Source organism: Anopheles arabiensis, chromosome 2, assembly GCF_016920715.1.
Source record: "Anopheles arabiensis isolate DONGOLA chromosome 2, AaraD3, whole genome shotgun sequence".
NCBI classification, from domain to species: Eukaryota; Metazoa; Arthropoda; class Insecta; order Diptera; family Culicidae; genus Anopheles; species Anopheles arabiensis.
This window is the reverse complement of record NC_053517.1, coordinates 27,984,408-28,004,849: the sequence shown is the minus strand read 5'-3', so window position 1 is coordinate 28,004,849 and position 20,442 is coordinate 27,984,408. Positions and strand designations below refer to the sequence as shown.

At 43.1% G+C, this 20,442-nt stretch overlaps 1 protein-coding gene across 10 annotated transcripts in view; it reads right to left on the bottom strand.

Moving 5' to 3' along the window:
* Window positions 1–3,827: 3,827 nt before the first annotated feature.
* Window positions 3,828–20,442, bottom strand: part of LOC120897925 (sodium/potassium-transporting ATPase subunit alpha) — a 67,409-nt gene continuing 50,794 nt past the window's right edge. For 6 of the 10 annotated variants that reach the window (XM_040303149.1, XM_040303140.1, XM_040303145.1 and 3 more), the window contains 6 exons: window positions 17,918–19,513; window positions 17,606–17,821; window positions 11,622–11,716; window positions 7,604–7,778; window positions 7,277–7,509; window positions 3,828–7,187 (listed from right to left, as the gene is read on the bottom strand). In XM_040303149.1, the coding sequence (XP_040159083.1) occupies window positions 7,067–7,187; window positions 7,277–7,509; window positions 7,604–7,778; window positions 11,622–11,716; window positions 17,606–17,821; window positions 17,918–19,513 (2,436 nt within the window). In that variant the 3' untranslated portion in view covers window positions 3,828–7,066. Of the gene's footprint in view, window positions 7,188–7,276; window positions 7,510–7,603; window positions 7,779–11,621; window positions 11,717–14,326; window positions 14,422–16,044; window positions 16,140–17,000; window positions 17,096–17,605; window positions 17,822–17,917; window positions 19,514–20,442 lie in introns of all 10 variants that reach the window. The other 4 variants (XR_005738599.1, XM_040303143.1, XM_040303142.1 and 1 more) reach the window with 4 other exon arrangements.

The following is a 20,442-nucleotide window of genomic DNA, read 5'->3' as shown; positions in this document are numbered from 1 at the left end:
TTTCTTTCCCGCTCGTTCCATACACCCAGAAAAATCGTCGGCTATGTAGTTTTGTAATTTTTTTTTTTCAATACTATTTCTCTGTTTTATTTGACAAATCTTTCAGGTTCTTAATTTTCGTTTATTCATTCAGAAACTATAGTCCATTCGGTATATGATGGTTCTTTGTCGCAGTTGGTATCGGTCTCCTCGTACATGGTGCTACGTACTGCTACGTTTCACTGCCGTCACCCGGTACACTGTCTCGCTTCCTTTCCTTCATGCTCTCACAATCCTCCTCCTCATTCGCTCTTTGATCCTTCCTCTCCCCATGCCACAAAACACACGCCCAGAGTCCGTCTGGCCAGTTCCACCATGATGCTCGCGGATCGGATCGGATCACTTCCCCCGGGATCGCTGCTGTCACACGGCCACAACGCAACAAACACCATTCCCATTCGTTTCCCAGTAACCTTCATTCGGCGGCTGCGGCTTTACCGTTCAACTGGATTTTCTTACAATTTAGCTTGTTTTAGTAATTTAAACTCTGCATTCTACATAATCAGCATACATGATCGGCTTCGGCTCTGTTTTTTTTTGTTTTCCTTTCATCGTTTCTTATTTCTTAAACTTGTTCACAATCTGCGCTTCTCTTACTAGTTCTTTTCCCTTTTTTTTCTTCTTCTTCTTCTTATCTCCGCTATGTCTTTCTCTATCTTTTCCTTTTTTCTTGCTCTCTTTCATCATCACTTTCCTTAACTTTCATGTCGTTTATGTGGTTCATTGGTTACGTGTTTCTCTTCCATTTTGGTTTTATATTAAACGTTGTCTTTTATCTTTTAACATGTGTGAGTTTGTATGTTTGCTTTCTTTGTTTGTTTCTTTGTGTGTGTTACTTACTTTCGTACAAGAGCTTGCTGCAAATTTTAGCTAATAATAGTTTGTTTTGTCTTATGCTTTATTTAACATTTCTTCGTTTTCCATTTTCTGTTCTGTGTTTACTTCGTTACAGTTTTTACTTCCCTTTAAATTGCTGGTTTCTGGATTTTTTTTCCCACACGTTCCTGTGTTTGGCGTGTATTTTTATGTGTGTCTCTCTGTGCGTGTCGATGTGTTGTATGTGGTTTTGTGATAGAGAGAAAGTATGGTTTTTCGGCAGCAGTGGCGAATGGCAGCGAATGGCGGCGGCTATAGGACTGGCAATCTTCTATCTCCTTCTCTCTCTCTTTATCTCTTTCTATAGCTGTGTCTGTGTGAAAACCAACAAGGTAACAAAACCTCGGCCTGCGTTGGGCACGTGCGTCCCACTACTGGACTTAAGGTAGTGTGCTGTTTATGAAAGTGTGTAAGTGAATGTGTGTTTATATTAATTGCATCTGTTTGTAATATTCCGATTGATGTTTGCAAACAAATCAGCACAAAGAGATGTTTGGAAAGTTTATATCTAACAAAATATAGACTCATCATCATCATCAAAATGGTTGCATCGTATGTGTTTACTTTTATAATAATTGCTCACGACATAGTCGCATCCATGTTTTTTTTAAACTACCCGGTTCCTATTCAGGACACCTGATTAAGAGCTTAAGCAGGAGCGATTTCGCAGTGTGCTAGAGTGTTTTCTGTGTTTTGTTTGTTTATTCATCATTTAAATTACTTAATTACCTTTTTTTTATTTATTTTTACGAGCGCTCGGTTGATTTGGTACCGTTTTTTAAATTTTATTTTTCCTTTACCATACTATTTAATCGCTCGCGTGTTTACGTGTTTACCGTCCCACCGGAGCGAGTGACACACGCACACACATAGACAGTGCAATAATGTAAGGATTGTTTGTTTGTTTTTGTTTTTGTTACTTTTATTTGTATTCTCTGTTATTAATATATCCATTCGCCGTGTTGTTTGTGGTAGTATCGCGTTATTAATCTTTATTATATAATTATTTACTTTTCATTTACAACAATCGGGCAGTTTTATGTGACGCGTTGCTTGTAGGGATGTGTGTGTGTGTGTGTGTGTGTGTGTGTGTGTGTGTGTTTGTATGTCGGTGTATGAGCTTTAATGTGTGTTAGCGTGAGTGTATGGATTTATGATTTAAATCTTGTTCTTTCTCTTCAATTAGACTTATTTTCTTTGACGTTTCAATCCGTCATTTCTATCATAGTCCTCCTCTATTGCGATAATCTTTGCGATACACTCCTCACACTACACAATCTCTCAAACGTGTTTGCTGACGATCACGTCTTATTTGATTTCTTCGCTTTGTTTCTTAGCTGTCTCTGTTTCTGCGCTCGTTTTAACGTTCGTTTGATCGTTTGATAATCAATTTCATAACACTCATAACAAGACTTAGGCTGATTGATTTACTTATTCTTTGTTTTGTGTCTCTTTTTTGCAGCAACACTTCCCTACAACGTTCCCTACATAGTTATACTTACTCTCTCGCTTTACAAGCGACCAAAAGAAAGGGGAGAAAGAAAATGTAATGAAAAAATGAGACTCTTAGGGAGACACTTAGTAACACGATACAAATATGATTTTCGTTTGGGTTTTCTTTTTCCTGGTGTACGGATGACATTGCAAATTTTGTTTACCAGTTTGTTGTAGAAAATTAACAAACAATTTCCAATTTTTTATAGAAATTTCTAAAACATTTAGTAAATTAACAACTGGAGTGCTAAAATAAAAGGCAATTAAACGAGAAATGGTGAACAATTACTGTACAAAACAAAGGGAAAATATGTTTCAGAATGCGTTACACAAAGAAAAACACATTACATTGCATGAGTAGAAAATAAAACGTATAAAAACGATTGTGACCATGGTTTATGAAGCAAACAATGAACTAAAACAAATCCGCGTTTTTTGTTTGTTTATTTAATTCTCTACTTTTAACGTTATCTTCTCTCGGAGCCATCTCACTTCTACGCTCGCTCTCTCGCTTCCTCTCTCTCTGCACTGCCTTTGCATGTGTGTGTGTGTATTTTTCGCCTTATTAACATAACAAAGTTTCTTTTTTTTTGTTTCTTTTATTTGTATCTATTTGTAGCATTATTTCTGGGTTTGTTGTTTGTTTGTTTGTCAGTTTTTGCGCCGCTATCTGTCTAGCATAAATCGTTTTGTTGCATTTGCTTTGCTCCTTCCCACTCCTACATCTTCGTGATCATCATTATTCATAGACTATTATTTCGCTTCCTACCGGTGTGTTTGTGTGGGTGTGTATTTTGTGATTTTGTTTTCCCTCTTTTCTGTTTGCTCCATAAAGATATCAATGTCTGCATCCATCCTTGCCCGTATAACACTTTATGCTGCTACCTAGTCGGCGCCTGTCTTACTTTATTCTCCTTACTTCTCCTTACTTATTTGTTCCGCGGGTGGGTAATTCTGTCGGCTTCTCGAGCATTAGTTGCTTGCATCCTTCCAACACATATATACCATCGAGTATATTCCCGAGTGTATGTGCGGGTGTGAGTGTGTGTGTGTGAGCGCGTTTTAAGTGAAGAGGACTTCCTTGCATCGACCCCAACGACGACGACGACGACGACGACGATGAGGACGAAGACGACGGCAGCAAATACCAAACCAAGATGACGACTTATCAGTTGTGTGTGTTCGTGTTCCATCCACAATTTCGCAATCTTTTCTCATCTACGCACACACACACACACACGCGCACACACACATACATACATACAACATTAGCAGACAGTTAGGCTTGTTTGTTTTTTGTGTTGTTTTTCTTTATTCTAGTACTATGGGTTTTTATTTCATTTTTAAATTATGTTCCGAGCGTATTATTTACTTTATTACCTTTTTTTGTTTTCTTCATCTTCTTATGCTTCAACTTCTCTTCAGTAACTAACAACGAATTGATTTCAATCATTTTGCATCGTGTGGTTCTTCTTATGTTTTTTTTTTGTTTGTGTTTGTGTGTGTAATTTTCGCACGCGCGCACCTAACTCGTGTGAAGTGTGACTCGGTGTGTAACACGCGCTGGGGGTGTGTTGTGGCGGGTACTATTATTCTTCGCGTTCTTCCTTTAAATGAGTGGCATGCGTATATTGTTGCTATGTTGCTTGCGCGCGCTGTTCTCTAGTTATTTTAATCATAAATAGAAAAAGAATTTATCGGCCGACTTTTCTGCCGTGCGGCTGTTTTCCCCGCGTGTGGTTTGGAAAAGCGTTGGAAACACAACACAACCTCCCCCTTCTTACCGTGGATTGTGCGTCCCAACTGTCCCCCATTGCCACTACTCCCTATCTGCCCCCTGCCCCCTAAGTTTGATGTTGCGATAATGATTACTGGCTGCAGCAGGGCACAGGGGGGAGAGGCTGAATATGTAAAATGGCGTACTGGTTGTATTGCTTGTAACGAAGCGATACGTTTATGCATTGCTGAGAATACACCGCCTCGCGTCGAGGGGGTTCAAACCGAGTGCATGGGACATCGCCGTCCCTTCTCTCTAGCATAAGCAGCTGCTTCTCACACTACTACACAACAGCAACGTTGGCCACGTGCTGAAACACCGCCTACCATTCGAGGAAGGTGTTGGAGAAAACGGATGGCTTTTCATGGCATGCTGGTAGGGAAACGTAGAAGAGAAACGCATTGCTACCAGCGTAATCACACGCAAACAAACACACACACGCTACTAAATCATGACACCGCAAATGTTGTGAATCGACAATCGACCATTCATAGAATAACATTAAAAACAATTGTAAAAAAAAAACAAACCACCAACCACACCTCCGGCTCCCCGTATATTGCACCCGCTCTACAACAGACACTCATAACGCACCACACACACACACACACACACACACACACACACACACACACACACACACACACACACACACTGCTGGTTTACTCGTATTATACTCTAAACGGCTTGCTCTTAGCTTTACAACGCCTACAACGGAACGGTCAGCGGAAAAGCTTTTGAGAATTAATAGTTCATAATGAAACGGTATAGAACAAAAACAACCAAACAAAACAATCTCCTGGCAGTAGTGGTACCAGCGGTAGGGAAAGTGCAACAGTTCAACTGTGTTCTTCCATCTTCCTGCCCCTCCTCTCTCCACCACCTATACAACCAGGCCGACCCAGTGTGTATGTATGGGTGTGTTTGTGGCCTTTTAAATAGAGTTGTTAAATCGCATTTTGCTTAACGACACATACACACACACACCACACACACAACAGCAATCAGGTGGTTTAATTTTGTTATCTCCTCTACTCTGCCCCCTCCGTCCTCAACACGATGTGTATATATGTGTGTGTGTGTGCAGCATGGAGAGGGTGTTTCGATTTAGATTCATGTTATTAATAATTTTCGCTGCTCGTTCTCTCTGTGTCTCTTTTTTCTTATTTTTTGAAAGAAGCATGCGAATTGTTATGCCGCACAGAACTGTAAGTTTTCGTTTGTTTGTTTACGCTTAACGCAAATGGGGTTTGTGTTGTTGTGGTTTGAATATTATCCTTACTACAAGTATCCTAAAACATGCATACACACACACACACATACGCAAACAGATAGAACATTCGGGCGTGTTTGCTTCTATGGTGCCACTGTCTTGCTCTATTCCGCCGCTTCGGCGATCAAGGAGCCGGTGGTTTCGTGATTTTGCAACGAAGTGCGTGCACACACTCACACACAAACACACACACATACAGACACCCTAACGTGCAATGTTTCAAACATTCAGAATTGATTTCGAGCCAGGAAAAACTTGCGCCAACGATGGAGTTTTTTGTTTTGTTTGCAGTAGCCGGTACGAAAATCGGCACGAAAAAATGTAACATTCTGCATTGCGAATGGCAGTAGTGGCAGAGTGTGTAACAACGACAAACGACAAACGACAAAGCAAAAAAGACAACAACCAGCAGCAAAAACCAAACCTGCGACGCCGAACGTCGGCTGCGAAACAACAACAGATCTTCCGTTCTCAACTATGTGTGTCACACCTTTGTTTTTGTTGCTCTCTCTCTCTCTCTCTTCCACATTTGTCAAAGCGTCGAATCGTGTGCGTGGTGGTGTGTTTCCGTCCCGCAAACACAGTGTTTATTAAGCGCCAGTGGCCAAAGCAAGGATGCCTCCGTTGTTTGTTTGTTTGTTTTTTTAATGTTTTTTGATGTTTTACACTCGGGCGCGCGCTCTCGGGCCGGTACACATATACGGGGGACGACGGCGACGACGACGACCCTACATTGCGCACTTTGTGCCTGTCTGTCTGACTGTCTGTCTGGCTGGCCACTTTGCACCACCCACCACCACCACCCACTCCGATTCCATCCGCTCACAGCGGGCACCAGAGCGTTCCGCACTGCTTGCCGCACGCGCCACCGCTCTCCTGTGCAGGTGGGATTTTGAGCGGGCGCGGAACCGGGAATGCCGCTTTACTGGTCTGCTTCGTGTCTCGTGTTACACTATGGGGCGGGTGGGGGGTTATATTGAGGGGAAAGTGGGGGCTAGCTAGCGTTCTCCTACCACTTTTTCTTTTCCTTTTGCTATTCCCTACCGCGTGCTCGTCCGGTGCTAAAACTTCACCTTAACCGTCGTACTACTTATATTCGTTTCGTATTAATGCTTATGCTTTAATCTGGGTTTTTTGTTTTGCTTTGCGCTTCTAGCTTGGTTTTTTGCTCGCAAACTCGGCCCCCACGGTCGGGGTTTTTTTTTCTTCTTTATATTGGATTTATTATAATGTGTGTGTGTGTTTGTGTGTGTGTGGGGATGGTGTTGTTGTAGTTGTTGCATCGTTACTAAATCGCTCATGCTCTCTCTCTATGTAGTGGCGGCGTTCGCACAATCTTTCTCCCTTCATCCGACCAGGCTCCAGGTGGTTCGTGGAGTGTTATTGTGTGTGTGTGTGTGTGGTTTGTGTTTCTGGGATTGCACATAATGCGTATGTGTGTGTATGGTTGTTTATGTATAGAGTATGCATGTGTTTCCGTGTGCGTGTATTGTGTACGTGTCTGTGTGTTTGTTTGTGTGTGTGTGTGTGTGTGTGTGCAGGGGGCGGGGGAGTTGGTTTTTGTTGGTTTTGTTTTAATTAATCTTTTTAAATATAAATTTGTTGACCTAATAGTACGTTTCTTGCTCTAGCCAGCCGCCTGGATTGCGTCTCAAGTAGAAGCGACGAATTTCGTCATACACGAAGATGGACAAGCTGAACGGTAAAGCTGGTAGCCACCAAACGAATCTGCAGAGAAGGGGGGAGCGGGGGAGAAAAAGAAAGGACACAATTAGCACAAACCGTACAGCTGAACCAGGTGTATGGAGTGTACTTACTTCAGTGGGTACATGCGCAGACCCTTGTCCATGCCCGGCGTGTAGGACAGGATGGCAGCCAGTACCGTTTCGAACACGAGACCGAAGTTGAGGGCCCAGTTTCTCATGCCCTGGTGGAAAATCGAGTTACGGCGAGTCTTACAGATGATCAAATCGGCCCACTGTACGACGACGATCGACACGAAGAACGCGGTGTGGCAGGTGAACTCGAGGGTCTTGCGATCGCGGTAGGTCTGCGCGCGAGGGGGGATGAGATAAAGAACGGATTAGATTAGAGCGTTGCGCAGACACTAAGCATCCACGGATTGCCCATATAGTTCTGCTTACCCATTCCTGACCGTACGAGTCGGTGAGATCGTTGATGGCTTTCGAGTCCCAGCTCTTGCGGAGACCGAACAGCTTCAGCGGCAGGAATCCGTTCTCAGCCATGATGACGAAGTACACGAAGAAACCGGCCGCAGCCTGAATCATACCGATCTGACCGTAAGCCATCGAGATAAGTCTGCAGATGCGAGGAGGCCGAGGCGACAGCGTTGTTGGGGGGGAAGATAGAAATTGTGCAAACGACAAGGGTGGGAAGAAGTACAGGAAGGGAGGAGAAATGGGAGGAAAAGAAAATCATTATTAACGATATGATCTTTACTCTTGCACGATCAATTAGTGTTTATGTATACGGATGAGTTATACGGTTATACGGTTACTACTAATGTTAGTGATCAAATGTAACGACAAGTTTACACCCCCGAATACTCAACGTGTAGGTGCGCTCTTCAAGTGCATTGAAGATGGAATGTTAGTAGTTTTTTTTTATTTATTTTTCAGCTTTTTTGCGCCCTATCAGTGAGTATTCGAGAGTGTTAAGCAAGACCGATCGTCCCATAAAGCCCCCGCAATTAGTGTAAGCATCATACAAGAGAGTACTGCGTTAGAGGTACTGAGAAAGCGGTACTTAAAGTTAGCTTAGAAACAATATTACTAATAATACCTTAACCACTACAAACTAACCACTACCAACCAAAGCTGCGCGTGCAAGGGCATCAATAGTAAAAGCGGATTATTGTACATTACCAATATATCTACAAGCGTAAGCCACCACTCCGGACGCTTGCGTAAGGTGTTTCGCAGGCGTGGCCTTTACAGTACATTGGTATAGTAATAAGATTAAATAACGAACATGCAGAAGGTTTTTTTAATATAGGGATAGTATTGGAAAGCAATCAAAATGATGGTAATAAAATAGGCCAAGGAAGATATTACAAGAAATATGAGAAACTGCTCGAGAAGAAGGAAAAGAGATAAGTGGGTATAGAGAGAGAGAGAGAGAGAAAAAAAATGCAATAGAAAGCAAATAGATAGTCTCCGCAGTATTTATTTCGAAAGCATTCAGAGAGAGAGATAGAGAAAAGGTATATGAAAAAACGGTAGAAGAGTTGTTGGAAAGATAGAAAAAGAGTAAGAGAAAAGTAAAACGGAAACACACACACACAAAGACACTTTTCTCATACCACATACTCACTGTTTTTGATCTGGAGACATTTAGTGTTTGCAATATATTCTGAGCATACAAGGAGAAGGGTTCAGGTGGCATGGGGTTCGGTATGAATGAGAGGTGGATGGGTGGGTGGGTTTGTGGCCGAGTGGCAATATTTAAGGTTGACGAAGACAGCCATCCGATGAAGGATGGAGAGGGGCGAAATGGTGGGTGGGAAGGTTTATTCTTTGTTGGATGGTGTATAAGACACGTTTGGAAAAATATGTGGACATGTTTTTGCTCCAAATCCATTGCTCCAATGTTTTGGCACTGTTATGACATCAACAAAACTGTTGCTGGAATGTCAGCGTAAAAATATACACCGGGATAAACAGATCGAAGGCGAAGGACGGACCATTCGGAGAAAAAACCGGAACCAAAGAAAAAACAATAACATTGCATAAAATAAAAACATTTTCTAGAGAACAAGTGCGCTAACGGAACTATAGGTACAGCTATAGAGTGTTTTCAAACTCACGCTACAACTAGTACGGCAAATGGAGTGGAAGCAGACTTTTGTTATTCTCCAATAGACATAATTTCGAGATCATTCTTCATCCAATATTGTCCTTAAAAAAAACTCATAACAAACACATAAAGGATTGGGTGCATTCGAACTTTTGCGTTCTGCACATTCGCTGGAGGAGAGCAAAGGAGGAGTGTTCGTGGAGCATACAAACTAATATATCACAACTAATGCTATATTATTTCAACACTGGCAGCTGCATTATCTAACAATACATAAACTCACATACAGACAAACACATACACAACGAGAGAAAGGGACATACACAAAACAAATAGATTACAATAATCGGGTGGACGAGCGCAATCATTGGGCAGACTGCAACGTTCTCGAAGAAACAAAAATACACATACACACAGCGCAATATTACATCTAAAGCGAAGGAATCAAACATCGCACGGGATATGTGTCTATATATATGGATTTAACATGTTGCAGGAGGAAGGTATGTTTAGTTTATCGGGATTTTATCTCAAACCACTTCTCCCTTCAAAGGGAGCGTCGGGGTTGAGTGTGGAAGTAAAATCAAATTCACACCAATTCATTCGGTGCAGCATTCGGCCAAATAGTTGCACACCGTGACAATTCATTTGTGACAAGTTTTTTTTTTTGGGGTTTGATTTGATTTTTAATTCCGTCCGACCTAACACGTGCGATCAGCTAGAGATCTATTACGTGGCTAATCTTTAGTGTGACTAGAGGTGTGAAACTAGGGGGCAGGGGATGGGGAGCAGGGGGATGGTGAACCAAATCGCCCCCAGTTGCGAACAATGCTGCTATAAAGAAAACCATTCCAAAATTGTTGTTCTAACAAAACAAACGTGTTGTCGCAAACTCTACTCTTACTCAGCTCAGCTAAAACACAACATCTAGAGTGTATATAGGTTCATGTGAAACAACGTACGTGAGAGCACTAAATCAAAAATCAAAAAATCACTTTCAGAAACACGAAAACAAAGGGTTTGACTTGGAACAGAAGAGAAAAGAGTTACAGAAGAAACAAAACGGAGAGTTAAGAGAAATGAAATTTTGAACACTATTTCCAAAACGACTAGCAAAAGGACACACACACACACACCAACAACACAGAGATACTCCGGACAGTGCCGGCACTGTGTTGCAGTAGAATAGTGTCCAATAGAGTAGGAAAGGAGAAAGATATGCTAAAAAAGACTCGTTACTAATTGAGATCACACTATGGTGATGCATTCTAGGACGGCAAGCTCAACGCTAGTGATGGATAGAGAGAGAGAGGAAGAGAGTAGAAAGTGAGTGTGAGAGAAAACAGAGAGATAGGAAGAGTAAAAGAGAGAAGAAAATCGGAAACAAAACTGGTTGTCACCTTGCACACAAACGCACAGTTTCGGCAACACTTGGGAAAATCTTAGCGAAGAACGGATCCTTTTTTCGTGTGGGAATAGAGATATTGGTTTTATCTACCAAAGTGCCTCCTAAGTATGTGTCCGTAGTTAATCTTCTTCTTTTATTGTTAATGACATCAACATGTGACCTTCAAACAGGTTCAAGTAAGAAGGGCACACACAAACATGAACACATACGGAGCACAAAACGGATGTAAAGGTACATGGGAAATGCTTTTGCAAGAGCATTCTGAGCGATGTACTAAAATGTACTAAAAACACACACACATACATGGGAGATCTTGTTACTTGGTACAACACTTTTCACAGGGAAGAGTTAGCGAGAGTGTCCTGGGGATTTTTGTTTTGGATTTATCACAAACAAAGTTAAACAATACAAATATTTATTGCTTGCTTGGTACAAACAAGCATGAAAACACAAACATCGATGTAAACGATTGTGAAAATGTTGTTCGATAACAAATAAGAAACGTACAACAACAAAACAAAACAAACAACAAAAAACAGAAACATACAAAAGAACAACAAAAAACAGGAACATAGTGTTTCAGTGAAAGCAGCAGTTGAAGCTACCTCACCATCGCAACACCATACACGCGCGCAGCCCATGTGACTGAGCCGCGCACGCACACGTGGTACGAGCAGAACAGAACCACAAGAAATGAAACAGAAAACAGAAAAACACAAAAGAGCCGCAGCAAACATGTAACAGAAAATAAACAGAACGTTGTTTTGCTTGAAAACGTGTACATTATCATATTAATATATATAAATATATAGATGAGTGTTGATGTTGTGATTGTTTTGGTGTCAATCAAAAAGGTACAAAAAAAAACACACGAGATGATGAGATTCGATTCGGTGGAACGTTTATACAAGAACAAACGAAGGTAAACGTATCCTGACCTGCGGTTGACCAAGTTGTCACGGTAAGGATCTCTCGGTCGGCGCTTCATAATGTCACTCTCCGGTGCTTCGTAGGCGAGCGAAATGGCCGGTACCTATTGGAACGGACGCGCACACGCACGACGGGTGGTGGGTGGGCGCAGTAGTGGGAGTTGCGCACCGCATGCACACACACACACACACACGCACACACAAATGGGCGGGAGGAGGGAAATGAAGTGAAGTTGAAAATTGCACATGTAGTAATTAGTATGGGATTCAGCTAGAACGTTACAAATTCTTAAGGTTAAGAGAGAAATAGACGACTGCAGCACTCGTTGATGGTGGCGTGCACATTTTGCACAAATGAGCGTTTTAGTTTAGGCGATTTATGCGCGCGCTGATTGCAGTGAATGCCAGTTAATTATCGCGATGGCGATGGTCGGAAGGTTTTAGAGGCTGCTAGCGATGGTAACTCATGATGTAACGTAAAAAATCACACACCACACTCGCATTCATTAGCTGTTGCTTTGGCAAACTAGTACAGCGGCAACGTCGCCCTACTGGTGGTCAGTTTTTATTTGCAGCTGTGTTAGCTAGCTCGTGTTGTTGGGTACTGTACTACTGCTATCTGTAGAGCAGTCGTGCGCTAATAGATCGTTTGAGAGCCAGATAGAATAAGAGAACGAAACTATTTTGCTACACAGTAATAAAGTCCACTATTGGAACTAGCGACCAGTAGTGTTGCATGAAAGACGAGAAGAGAAGGTGAACGCATACAGAGGATCACTTCAGGCTTGCACTCTTGGTGATATTTATACTCTTAGTATCGATAAAGTTTCGAAAATACTAGCAAAAGTGGAGTAAATATTGCAATCAATAGCGATCAAGAGAACGATCGGAGCAAAACAGAGTGACGTAGAGAAAGATATTTAGAGGTATAGAGAGGCTGTGAGGTGTAAAGGAGCTCATTCAAATCTATTCTAGCACTCCGGATGCAACTAGAAAACACAAAAAACTAGACAAACATATTGAACAGAAGAATTACAAATAAAACCGAAACCAGGTGTGTGTGGACTAATGGTTCACGTTCCAGCTATTTATGCGGGCAAGTGGAATTTCGCGTGTACCAAGACACACCCCGGACAGTGTTAAGAAGATCGAAACGGGCGGTGGAAATGTTCAAAGAACCGAGAACACAACAGATTCACGGTGCCACGATCGCTAGCGGATGGAAGAACGATCAGGCAAACGTCCTCACACACAATCGTCGAACGCTGAGTGGTTGGGAGCAAACTGTGTTGTGTACTTGAGTAAGCAGGATGATTGTTGTTTCTTGGGAGCGGAAAAGCGAAATATGTGTGGAGCAGGTTTGTGAGTATATGACAGGACGGGGGGGAGAGCTTTGGGACGAAACACATAAACGATCGATGAAGATGGCAAATGAAGGAGGTGGACTAGAGAGCTCTCCAGTGACAAAGAGGAGAACGTTATGTCATGTGAGAGAAAGAGTGTAGAAACCAAGTAATCATTTAAACGGTGAACGGCTTTTTTATTTGTTTCAACGAACCCTGAGCAGGCATTTGGCATTGACATGAGATGTGGGGAGAGGGATGTACTGGGAAAGGGATCCAAACTTACCTTCATGGTGGATTTATGGGTTGGTTCTAATCTAATTGAATCGCACCATTAAGCGATATTTTTTTTTACAAACTTTACTTTGTTTTCAATTGAACAATATTACAAAGCGAATCAGAATAAGAAAGTAGTGTCCAAGGAGTGAACTTATCGAGAAAAGAGTGAGTTGCAGTAATGTAAGGAAAAAGTTGAGTAATAGAAAGAGAAATAGAGAAGAAAACAGAGCACTAGCAAAAGGTTCAAGAATTTGCACCGAAAAACAATCAACGATAGACGTAACATCGAACACACACACACAAAGACGTCCATTTTCATTGATTGTTCTTTAGCGGTACACAGAGGCAGGATGGTTAGAGCTTGGAGCGAGGAAAAACTAAAAGTACGTTCAAATAGTAGTATCAAAAATCAAAACGGGGCTAGCCAATGTCTAAGTTTCAAACGATATCAAAATCAAACGCCCAACACCGGAATAGAAAATACGATCGACAAATTCGGATACGAGAAAGGATAGTAGTAGTAGTAGTAGCAAGAAGGATTATTACAAAACAACACGCGCACACACGAAAACAGACAGACACGCACACATAATATTAGACAGAGATAGAAAGATGGGATACAGAGAGATAGAGAGAGAGAGAGAGCGATTCAAATCTAGATAGGTAGGTTGGCTATTGCCTTAAGTAAGTCAACCGGTAACGGTAGACATCAAAGATTATAGGACACTCAGTATACAAACAACACAAAAACACAAGAGATCACGATGGTATTTTATAACAGACACACCAAAGGATATGTTTACGAAAACACAAAAAGAAGTTGTAGTGATAGTAGTACTAGAAGAAGAAGAAGTGATAGATACGACTGGCAAGCGTGCGCGTCATGAACCCCCGGCTGCATCTACCCCCATCCTTTGGCTTTGTCAGCGTCAGAATCAGGTCCAGAATTGCGGTCCGAGCAACGCCAGCACGCTTGGCAGTGTAAATATACGCATATTTTGTAATTTGGGAGGAGAGGTTTTGTATGTTTGCTTTTTGCTTTTTTTTTTGTTTGGCGTGATTTACCAAGGGAAGAAGGGCACAATGGATTACCTTTCGTTGACCAATTTATCAGTGAACGGGTTACGGGGCTGGCGTTTCATGATATCGGATTCGGCTTCCTCGTAGGCAAGTGAAATAGCGGGTACCTGTGTACATCACATACACGAACACGCACACACACACGCACACAAAGTATAGTACAAGGACATCGTAGTGTGTGGTTAAGGGGCGGTGGATTAGTGCATGTGAGCGATGTGTTCGTTTGACATTGGATGGTGGTGTGTATATTATGATCACATATTCCAAGCCGAATGATGATGAGCAGGTCATCGGGCACAAAATGTTGATTGGTTTTTGGAGCATGGGGCAGTGTGTTTTTTAGCACGATCGTACACATACACACACAGGTACCGGGCACGGGGGAAAGGGCGCAGCGAATGTTAGCGCAGGAACGTACGGATGCCGATGATGCACAGGAATTGGGGTTTTGAAGGTACGTATCATCATTGATTTGTTAGGTTTTAAAGGTGAATGGTAGCGCGAAACGCAAAGTGTGTATGTGTAACGTTGAAGGATCGAAGTACGATTTTGCACGATTTTAATACATTTGCATGGTTAGTTAGTGATCGATAAGAAAAGAAGAAGAAAAAGATTGTTTGATTACTAAGCAGGTTTTAGAAGGGAAACACGGTAACATGTTTAAAAAAATTGTCGACAGAGAAGAAGGACGACCACAACAGGACGGCGACGATGACGGCGACGAAAAGGGAAAGAAGCTGTTGCTATCATTGAAGCATACATATTTTTTTTTTCTTTTTTCTTTTGGCAGGGGTTAAAGAATGCAAAACAAGACACGTTCACAAAAGCGTCACGTTTGAGGATAAATCAAAGTATAAAAACCAAGACTGGACACAGTACAACAGTGGGTTCATCGCTTGGACACCTTTTTTCTGAGAAGCGAGGGTACCAATGTTCACCGCTTTCGAGAAGCTAACGCGAAAGGCCAGACGAAGCTGAGGTCCAAATGGTAGAGGACCAAATTCATGGTACAATGGTATGCGCACATGATTGTGAGAAGGTTGTCTTGCAAGAAAGATGGATGGTATAACAATGGCTCTTGGGCTTAACAATGAGTTCAAGCGAATGCGCGAATGATCAATAGCTGATTGGTTTGAATGAATAGGTTTGGCAGGACAGAGTTCGAAGGACGTTTGCAGGATAAAGAATAGAGTGCTTGTCTGTCATGATGTTGTTTGTGTGTTATAGAGTAGTGAGTGATTTTTGGGGGAGGGTTTGCACTGTAAATCGAACGCACCACCATTGCATGGCGTTTCGAGAGTTGGACTAACACCGTTGTATGGTACATCTTCTTAGCTTAGGCATACGTTTTAGGGCCATATCTTATCAATACTATCTAAACCATCTTACGGACTAGAAGTTAATAAGATGCTTCTTAACTAATAGCAGCATTCACAGCCCACCAGCTCGCTTACCAGCCGGGGGAAAAATTACCTTCCCAAGGGATTATAAATATTATGCCAGTCTTAAATTAGTTTCCCGTTTTTTTTTTTGTTTCTCGAGGAGGTGCAAAGCTTCGTTAGTAGAAGATTGAAAGTGCATTCTCAGTTGCGTTGATGGGTGCGCTGCGGGTTCAATGTTATTTGGCGGCAGCTCATTCGGGGATAAGATCGTTACAGTTTAGTATGGGAAGATTATAAATTAAACCCAAGTTAAAGAAAAATTGTAATCATAATAAAACAAATAAGAACCTCTCATTGACAAGTTTATCGTTGAAGGGATCACGGGGTGGTCGTTTCATGATATCGGACTCTGCATGTTCGTAGGCTAGCGAAATGGCAGGTACCTAGAATAGGGTGGGCGCGTATTTTATCACAATGGTACGACGAATGGACAAAAAACAGTTTAAGATATTAAACAAAATAGCCGGTACAAGCTATGGTTGCGTTACATCCTTACATCGTATTCATTCTACAATATAGCAACGATCTATTACGTAAAACAAAATCAAAGAGACAGAGTCTTCTAGCGATTAAAATTGTCTTCCCGTTCGAAAAACTCCTCTAAACGTCGACGCGTTGTTTGCTAATTGTAAAAATGCAAGTTTTCTACAAATGCTCCTCGTACAACGTACCTGCGGTTTGTTACATCGAACAACAGTCAACTAGCCTACACAACGGATGCTAGTTCCCCCGCTATGTATATGTTTCGAAAGCATTTCAAGAGCTTTGCTAGCATCTGGCTTGCATCATTGTTTACTACTTGGTGTTAGATAAGTTGTAGAATGCATGACAATTGTTCAATAGTAAAGATAGATAATAGTAGATATTGAAATGAAAAAGAGCAATAAAATAAGTGTACTTATAGCAGCAGAGTTTGATATTGAATAGAAATATATTTAAAGAAATTGTTTGAAAAAGTAGAAATAGTAGAGAGTGAGAAGAAGGAAAGTAAGAAAAAGTGAGATAAAAAATATACCCCTTATCGATAGAGATCAAGGGTGTAATTAAAGATAGCAGATATCATGAAGAGCAGAACAAAATGCACCACTAGCTCTGTGACGCCAGGTAGCTCATTAAACTAATTGATTAGCTACGTAAGAAAAAAAATTGTAAATACTTCGAAACAATACAGAAACAAAAAAGCAGAATAAAGAGATTTGAAAAAAAGAAATGAATCAAATTATTACGCAACCAACGTTGGTTACCTCTCGTTCACCAGCTTGTCTTGATAAGGATTACGAGGTCGTCGTTTCATAATATCGGACTCGGACTCTTCGTAAGCCAGCGATATGGCCGGTATCTATAGCAAAACAGTAAGCGCACGTCGGTTTCGAGTAGGGGGGAAGACACGTTGATTAAATTATTCAGTTGGTATAACGATTGCAGATTTTTCCCCCACGAAGGCAAAATGGAGGGGAGAAATGAAAATGTACAGAAAAGAATGAAACGTTAAACATGTCTCTTGATGTCGAGGCCAGGTTATACAAACAGCAACGCTATCGAGAGCCAAGGAACGCGCTTAACAAACCCGTCCTGTGTTGGAAGATAGGCTTTTGGTGAAGAAATGCTGAAGTACAATCTCAATGCTATTAGCCGTAACTAACTGCCAACGTCGTGCATTGTTGCAGCCTAACACTGGTCGACGACGCTATGCGAACATCATCACCTTTCATTGGAAGTGTTTAATACAATTTGCAACACTTCATTGTTACACAACCACGCAGTCGCTATGTTGTAACGTTTAGTTCAAGTTTGAGGGAATAAAGTGATCCAACAGTCACGGGGGGACTTTGGAATCGAGCAAACTTACCATGTCCGTGCCCAAATCGATACACAGAATAGTGACAGTGCCGAGCGGTAGCGGAATGTCGCACAAGATGAATGCCAGGAAGGGCGAGATTTCCGGAATGTTAGATGTCAGCGTGTAGGCGATCGATTTCTTCAAGTTATCGAAAATCAGACGACCTTCCTCGACACCAGTAACAATCGAAGCGAAGTTATCATCGAGCAGAATCATGTCAGCAGCCTAAAATGGGAAATGGGAACGTACGTAGATATGAGCAAATTCCACGCTAACCCGAAGCATCGGCAAAACCGATGCACAGTAGCGAGGTGACAGTACCTGCTTCGACACATCCGAACCGGCAATACCCATAGCAACACCAATGTCAGCCTTCTTCAAGGCGGGCGAATCGTTCACACCGTCACCAGTTACAGCCACAATGGCACCCATGCGCTGGCAACCTTCCACGATGATCAGCTTCTGCTGCGGGGAGGTACGAGCAAACACAATTTCCGTATGGTAGCGCAGAATCTCATCCAGCTGGTCCGACGACAGATCGCGCAGCTCCGAACCGTGCACGACGGCGGCCTTCGCCTCACGCGGATTCACTTCCGACACCGGGATGTTCAGACGCTGGGCAATGTCCTCCACGGTTTCGTTGCCCTCCGAGATGATACCGACCGACTTGGCGATAGCCTTGGCCGTGATCGGGTGATCACCAGTAACCATGATAACCTTGATACCGGCCGAACGGCACTTGGCCACGGCATCTGGGACAGCGGCACGAGGCGGATCAATCATGGACATCAGACCGACGAAGCGCAGATTATCGACCTGGAAGTTCACGTCGTCCGAGTTGAACTTGAAGCCGACCGGGTACTTGTCCGAAGGCAGCATGAAGTCGCAGAATCCGAGCACACGCTCGCCGAGACCGCCCAGCTCCAGGTAGGCATTGTTGAACGCTTCCTTCATCTCTTCGTCCATCAGCTTCTCCTTGCCGTTGATGAAGATGGTCGAGCAGCGCTCCAAGATACGCTCCGGGGCACCCTTCATGACCAGCAGGTAGCGCGGATCGCTGGGATCCTCCGTCTCGTGGATCGACACCTGGTACTTGTTGGTGGAGTTGAACGGAATTTCGCACACCTTCTTGTTGCGCTTGCGGATGCTCAACACGTCGCCGAGGGCCAGTTCCATACACTTGAGCAGAGCAGCTTCCGAGGCATCGCCGCTAACTTCCTTCTTCAGAATTGGAACACCATCCTGGCCGCCCTTGAATTCGGCACGGTTGCAGAGCGAAGCGATGCGCGACAGAGCCTTGAAACCGGGGCTGGTGCGGTCGTACTGCACGCCGCTCTGATCCTCAGTGGTATCGGCTTCGATGATCTGGTTGTCGAACCACATATGCGCGACAGTCATGCGGTTCTGCGTCAGCGTACCGGTCTTATCCGAGCAGATGGTGGAGGTCGAGCCGAGCGTCTCGACGGCTTCCAGATTCTTGACCAGACAGTTCTTCGAGGCCATACGTTTGGCAGTGAGCGTCAGACACACGGTGACGGTGGCCAGCAGACCCTCCGGCACGTTGGCGACAATGATACCGATCAGGAAGATGACAGCATCCAGCCAGTGATATCCGAGGATGAACGCGATGACGAAGAAGGTCACACCGAGGAACACAGCGACACCCGTGATCAGATGAATGAAATGGTGAATTTCCTTAGCGATTGGAGTCTCTCCAGTGTCCAGACCCGAGGCCAAACCAGCAATACGTCCCATGACGGTGAAATCACCGCAGCTGATGACAACACCCTTAGCAGTTCCTTCCACGGCGTTGGTCGAGAAGAAGGCCAAATTCTTGGTTTCCAGCGGGTTTTCATGGGTGAAATCGGGTCCACGGGACTGCGGCTCGGATTCACCAGTCAGGGAAGAGTTGTCCACCTAAGCGATGCATGGAATTGGAAATAAAAGGGCACATTAGTATTGCTCTTACACTTCTGCGGGAGGTAATGTAATATGGGTCAGCACAAGGTCACCAATCCAGAACCAGAAACTCTCTATCTACTATTATTCCATCTATTCGAACTGTGCATGTAGCTGTCCGTTTCAAATAAAAAAGCAATATTTTCTCTCGTTTCATATGATTTCCCGTGCTGCAATTGCTACCAGTGCAAATAAACATTCAGCGCACATCATTTCTTTCCATTTTGTTTTTGCAATAGCTAACATCCCTCTTCACTAGCATTAACCAGCTGGATCCTGCCTCAATGCAAACCAGCGTACAGCCAAACCGTGGGGTAGCAGTGAGTATGTGCGTCCGTTGCACAATCAACTCGTTTCGCTATGCACGATTCGGTGTGTGCTCTTCATTCATTCAACGGATTGGATTGACCATGCTCGCATGTGCGATACATCAAACAGAAAGGTTGGGCGAGGTGACGAAACCGCGGTGAAACCAATCAAAACGAATCATCATAAAACCCGACAATCGGGGTTTGCTGCCACTACAACACAATGACTTCCACCCTTACCCCCTCGATTTGTTAGGCACGCACACAGCACAGTCCCAACAGTGGCAGCTTCGTTCCTACCCTACCGCGCGGTGTTGTCGAGAGCATCGCTTCAATTATTTTGTGCTCCACATAGTTTCCTAGCATGATTGGAACGTTTCGCGAATGCCGCAATTGAACAACTAACCTCCTCGCCGCCGCTTCCGAATGTGCTGTACCCTTTCCATTCTTACTCACTATGTCTCTCTCACTCTCTCACTCTCGTTCGTTTGTACCGAGGACAAATACACATTCACTTGTTCTTCCTAACTTCCCATCCTTCACGAAAAATGGCCTCAATTCAAAGGAATTAAATTTCAT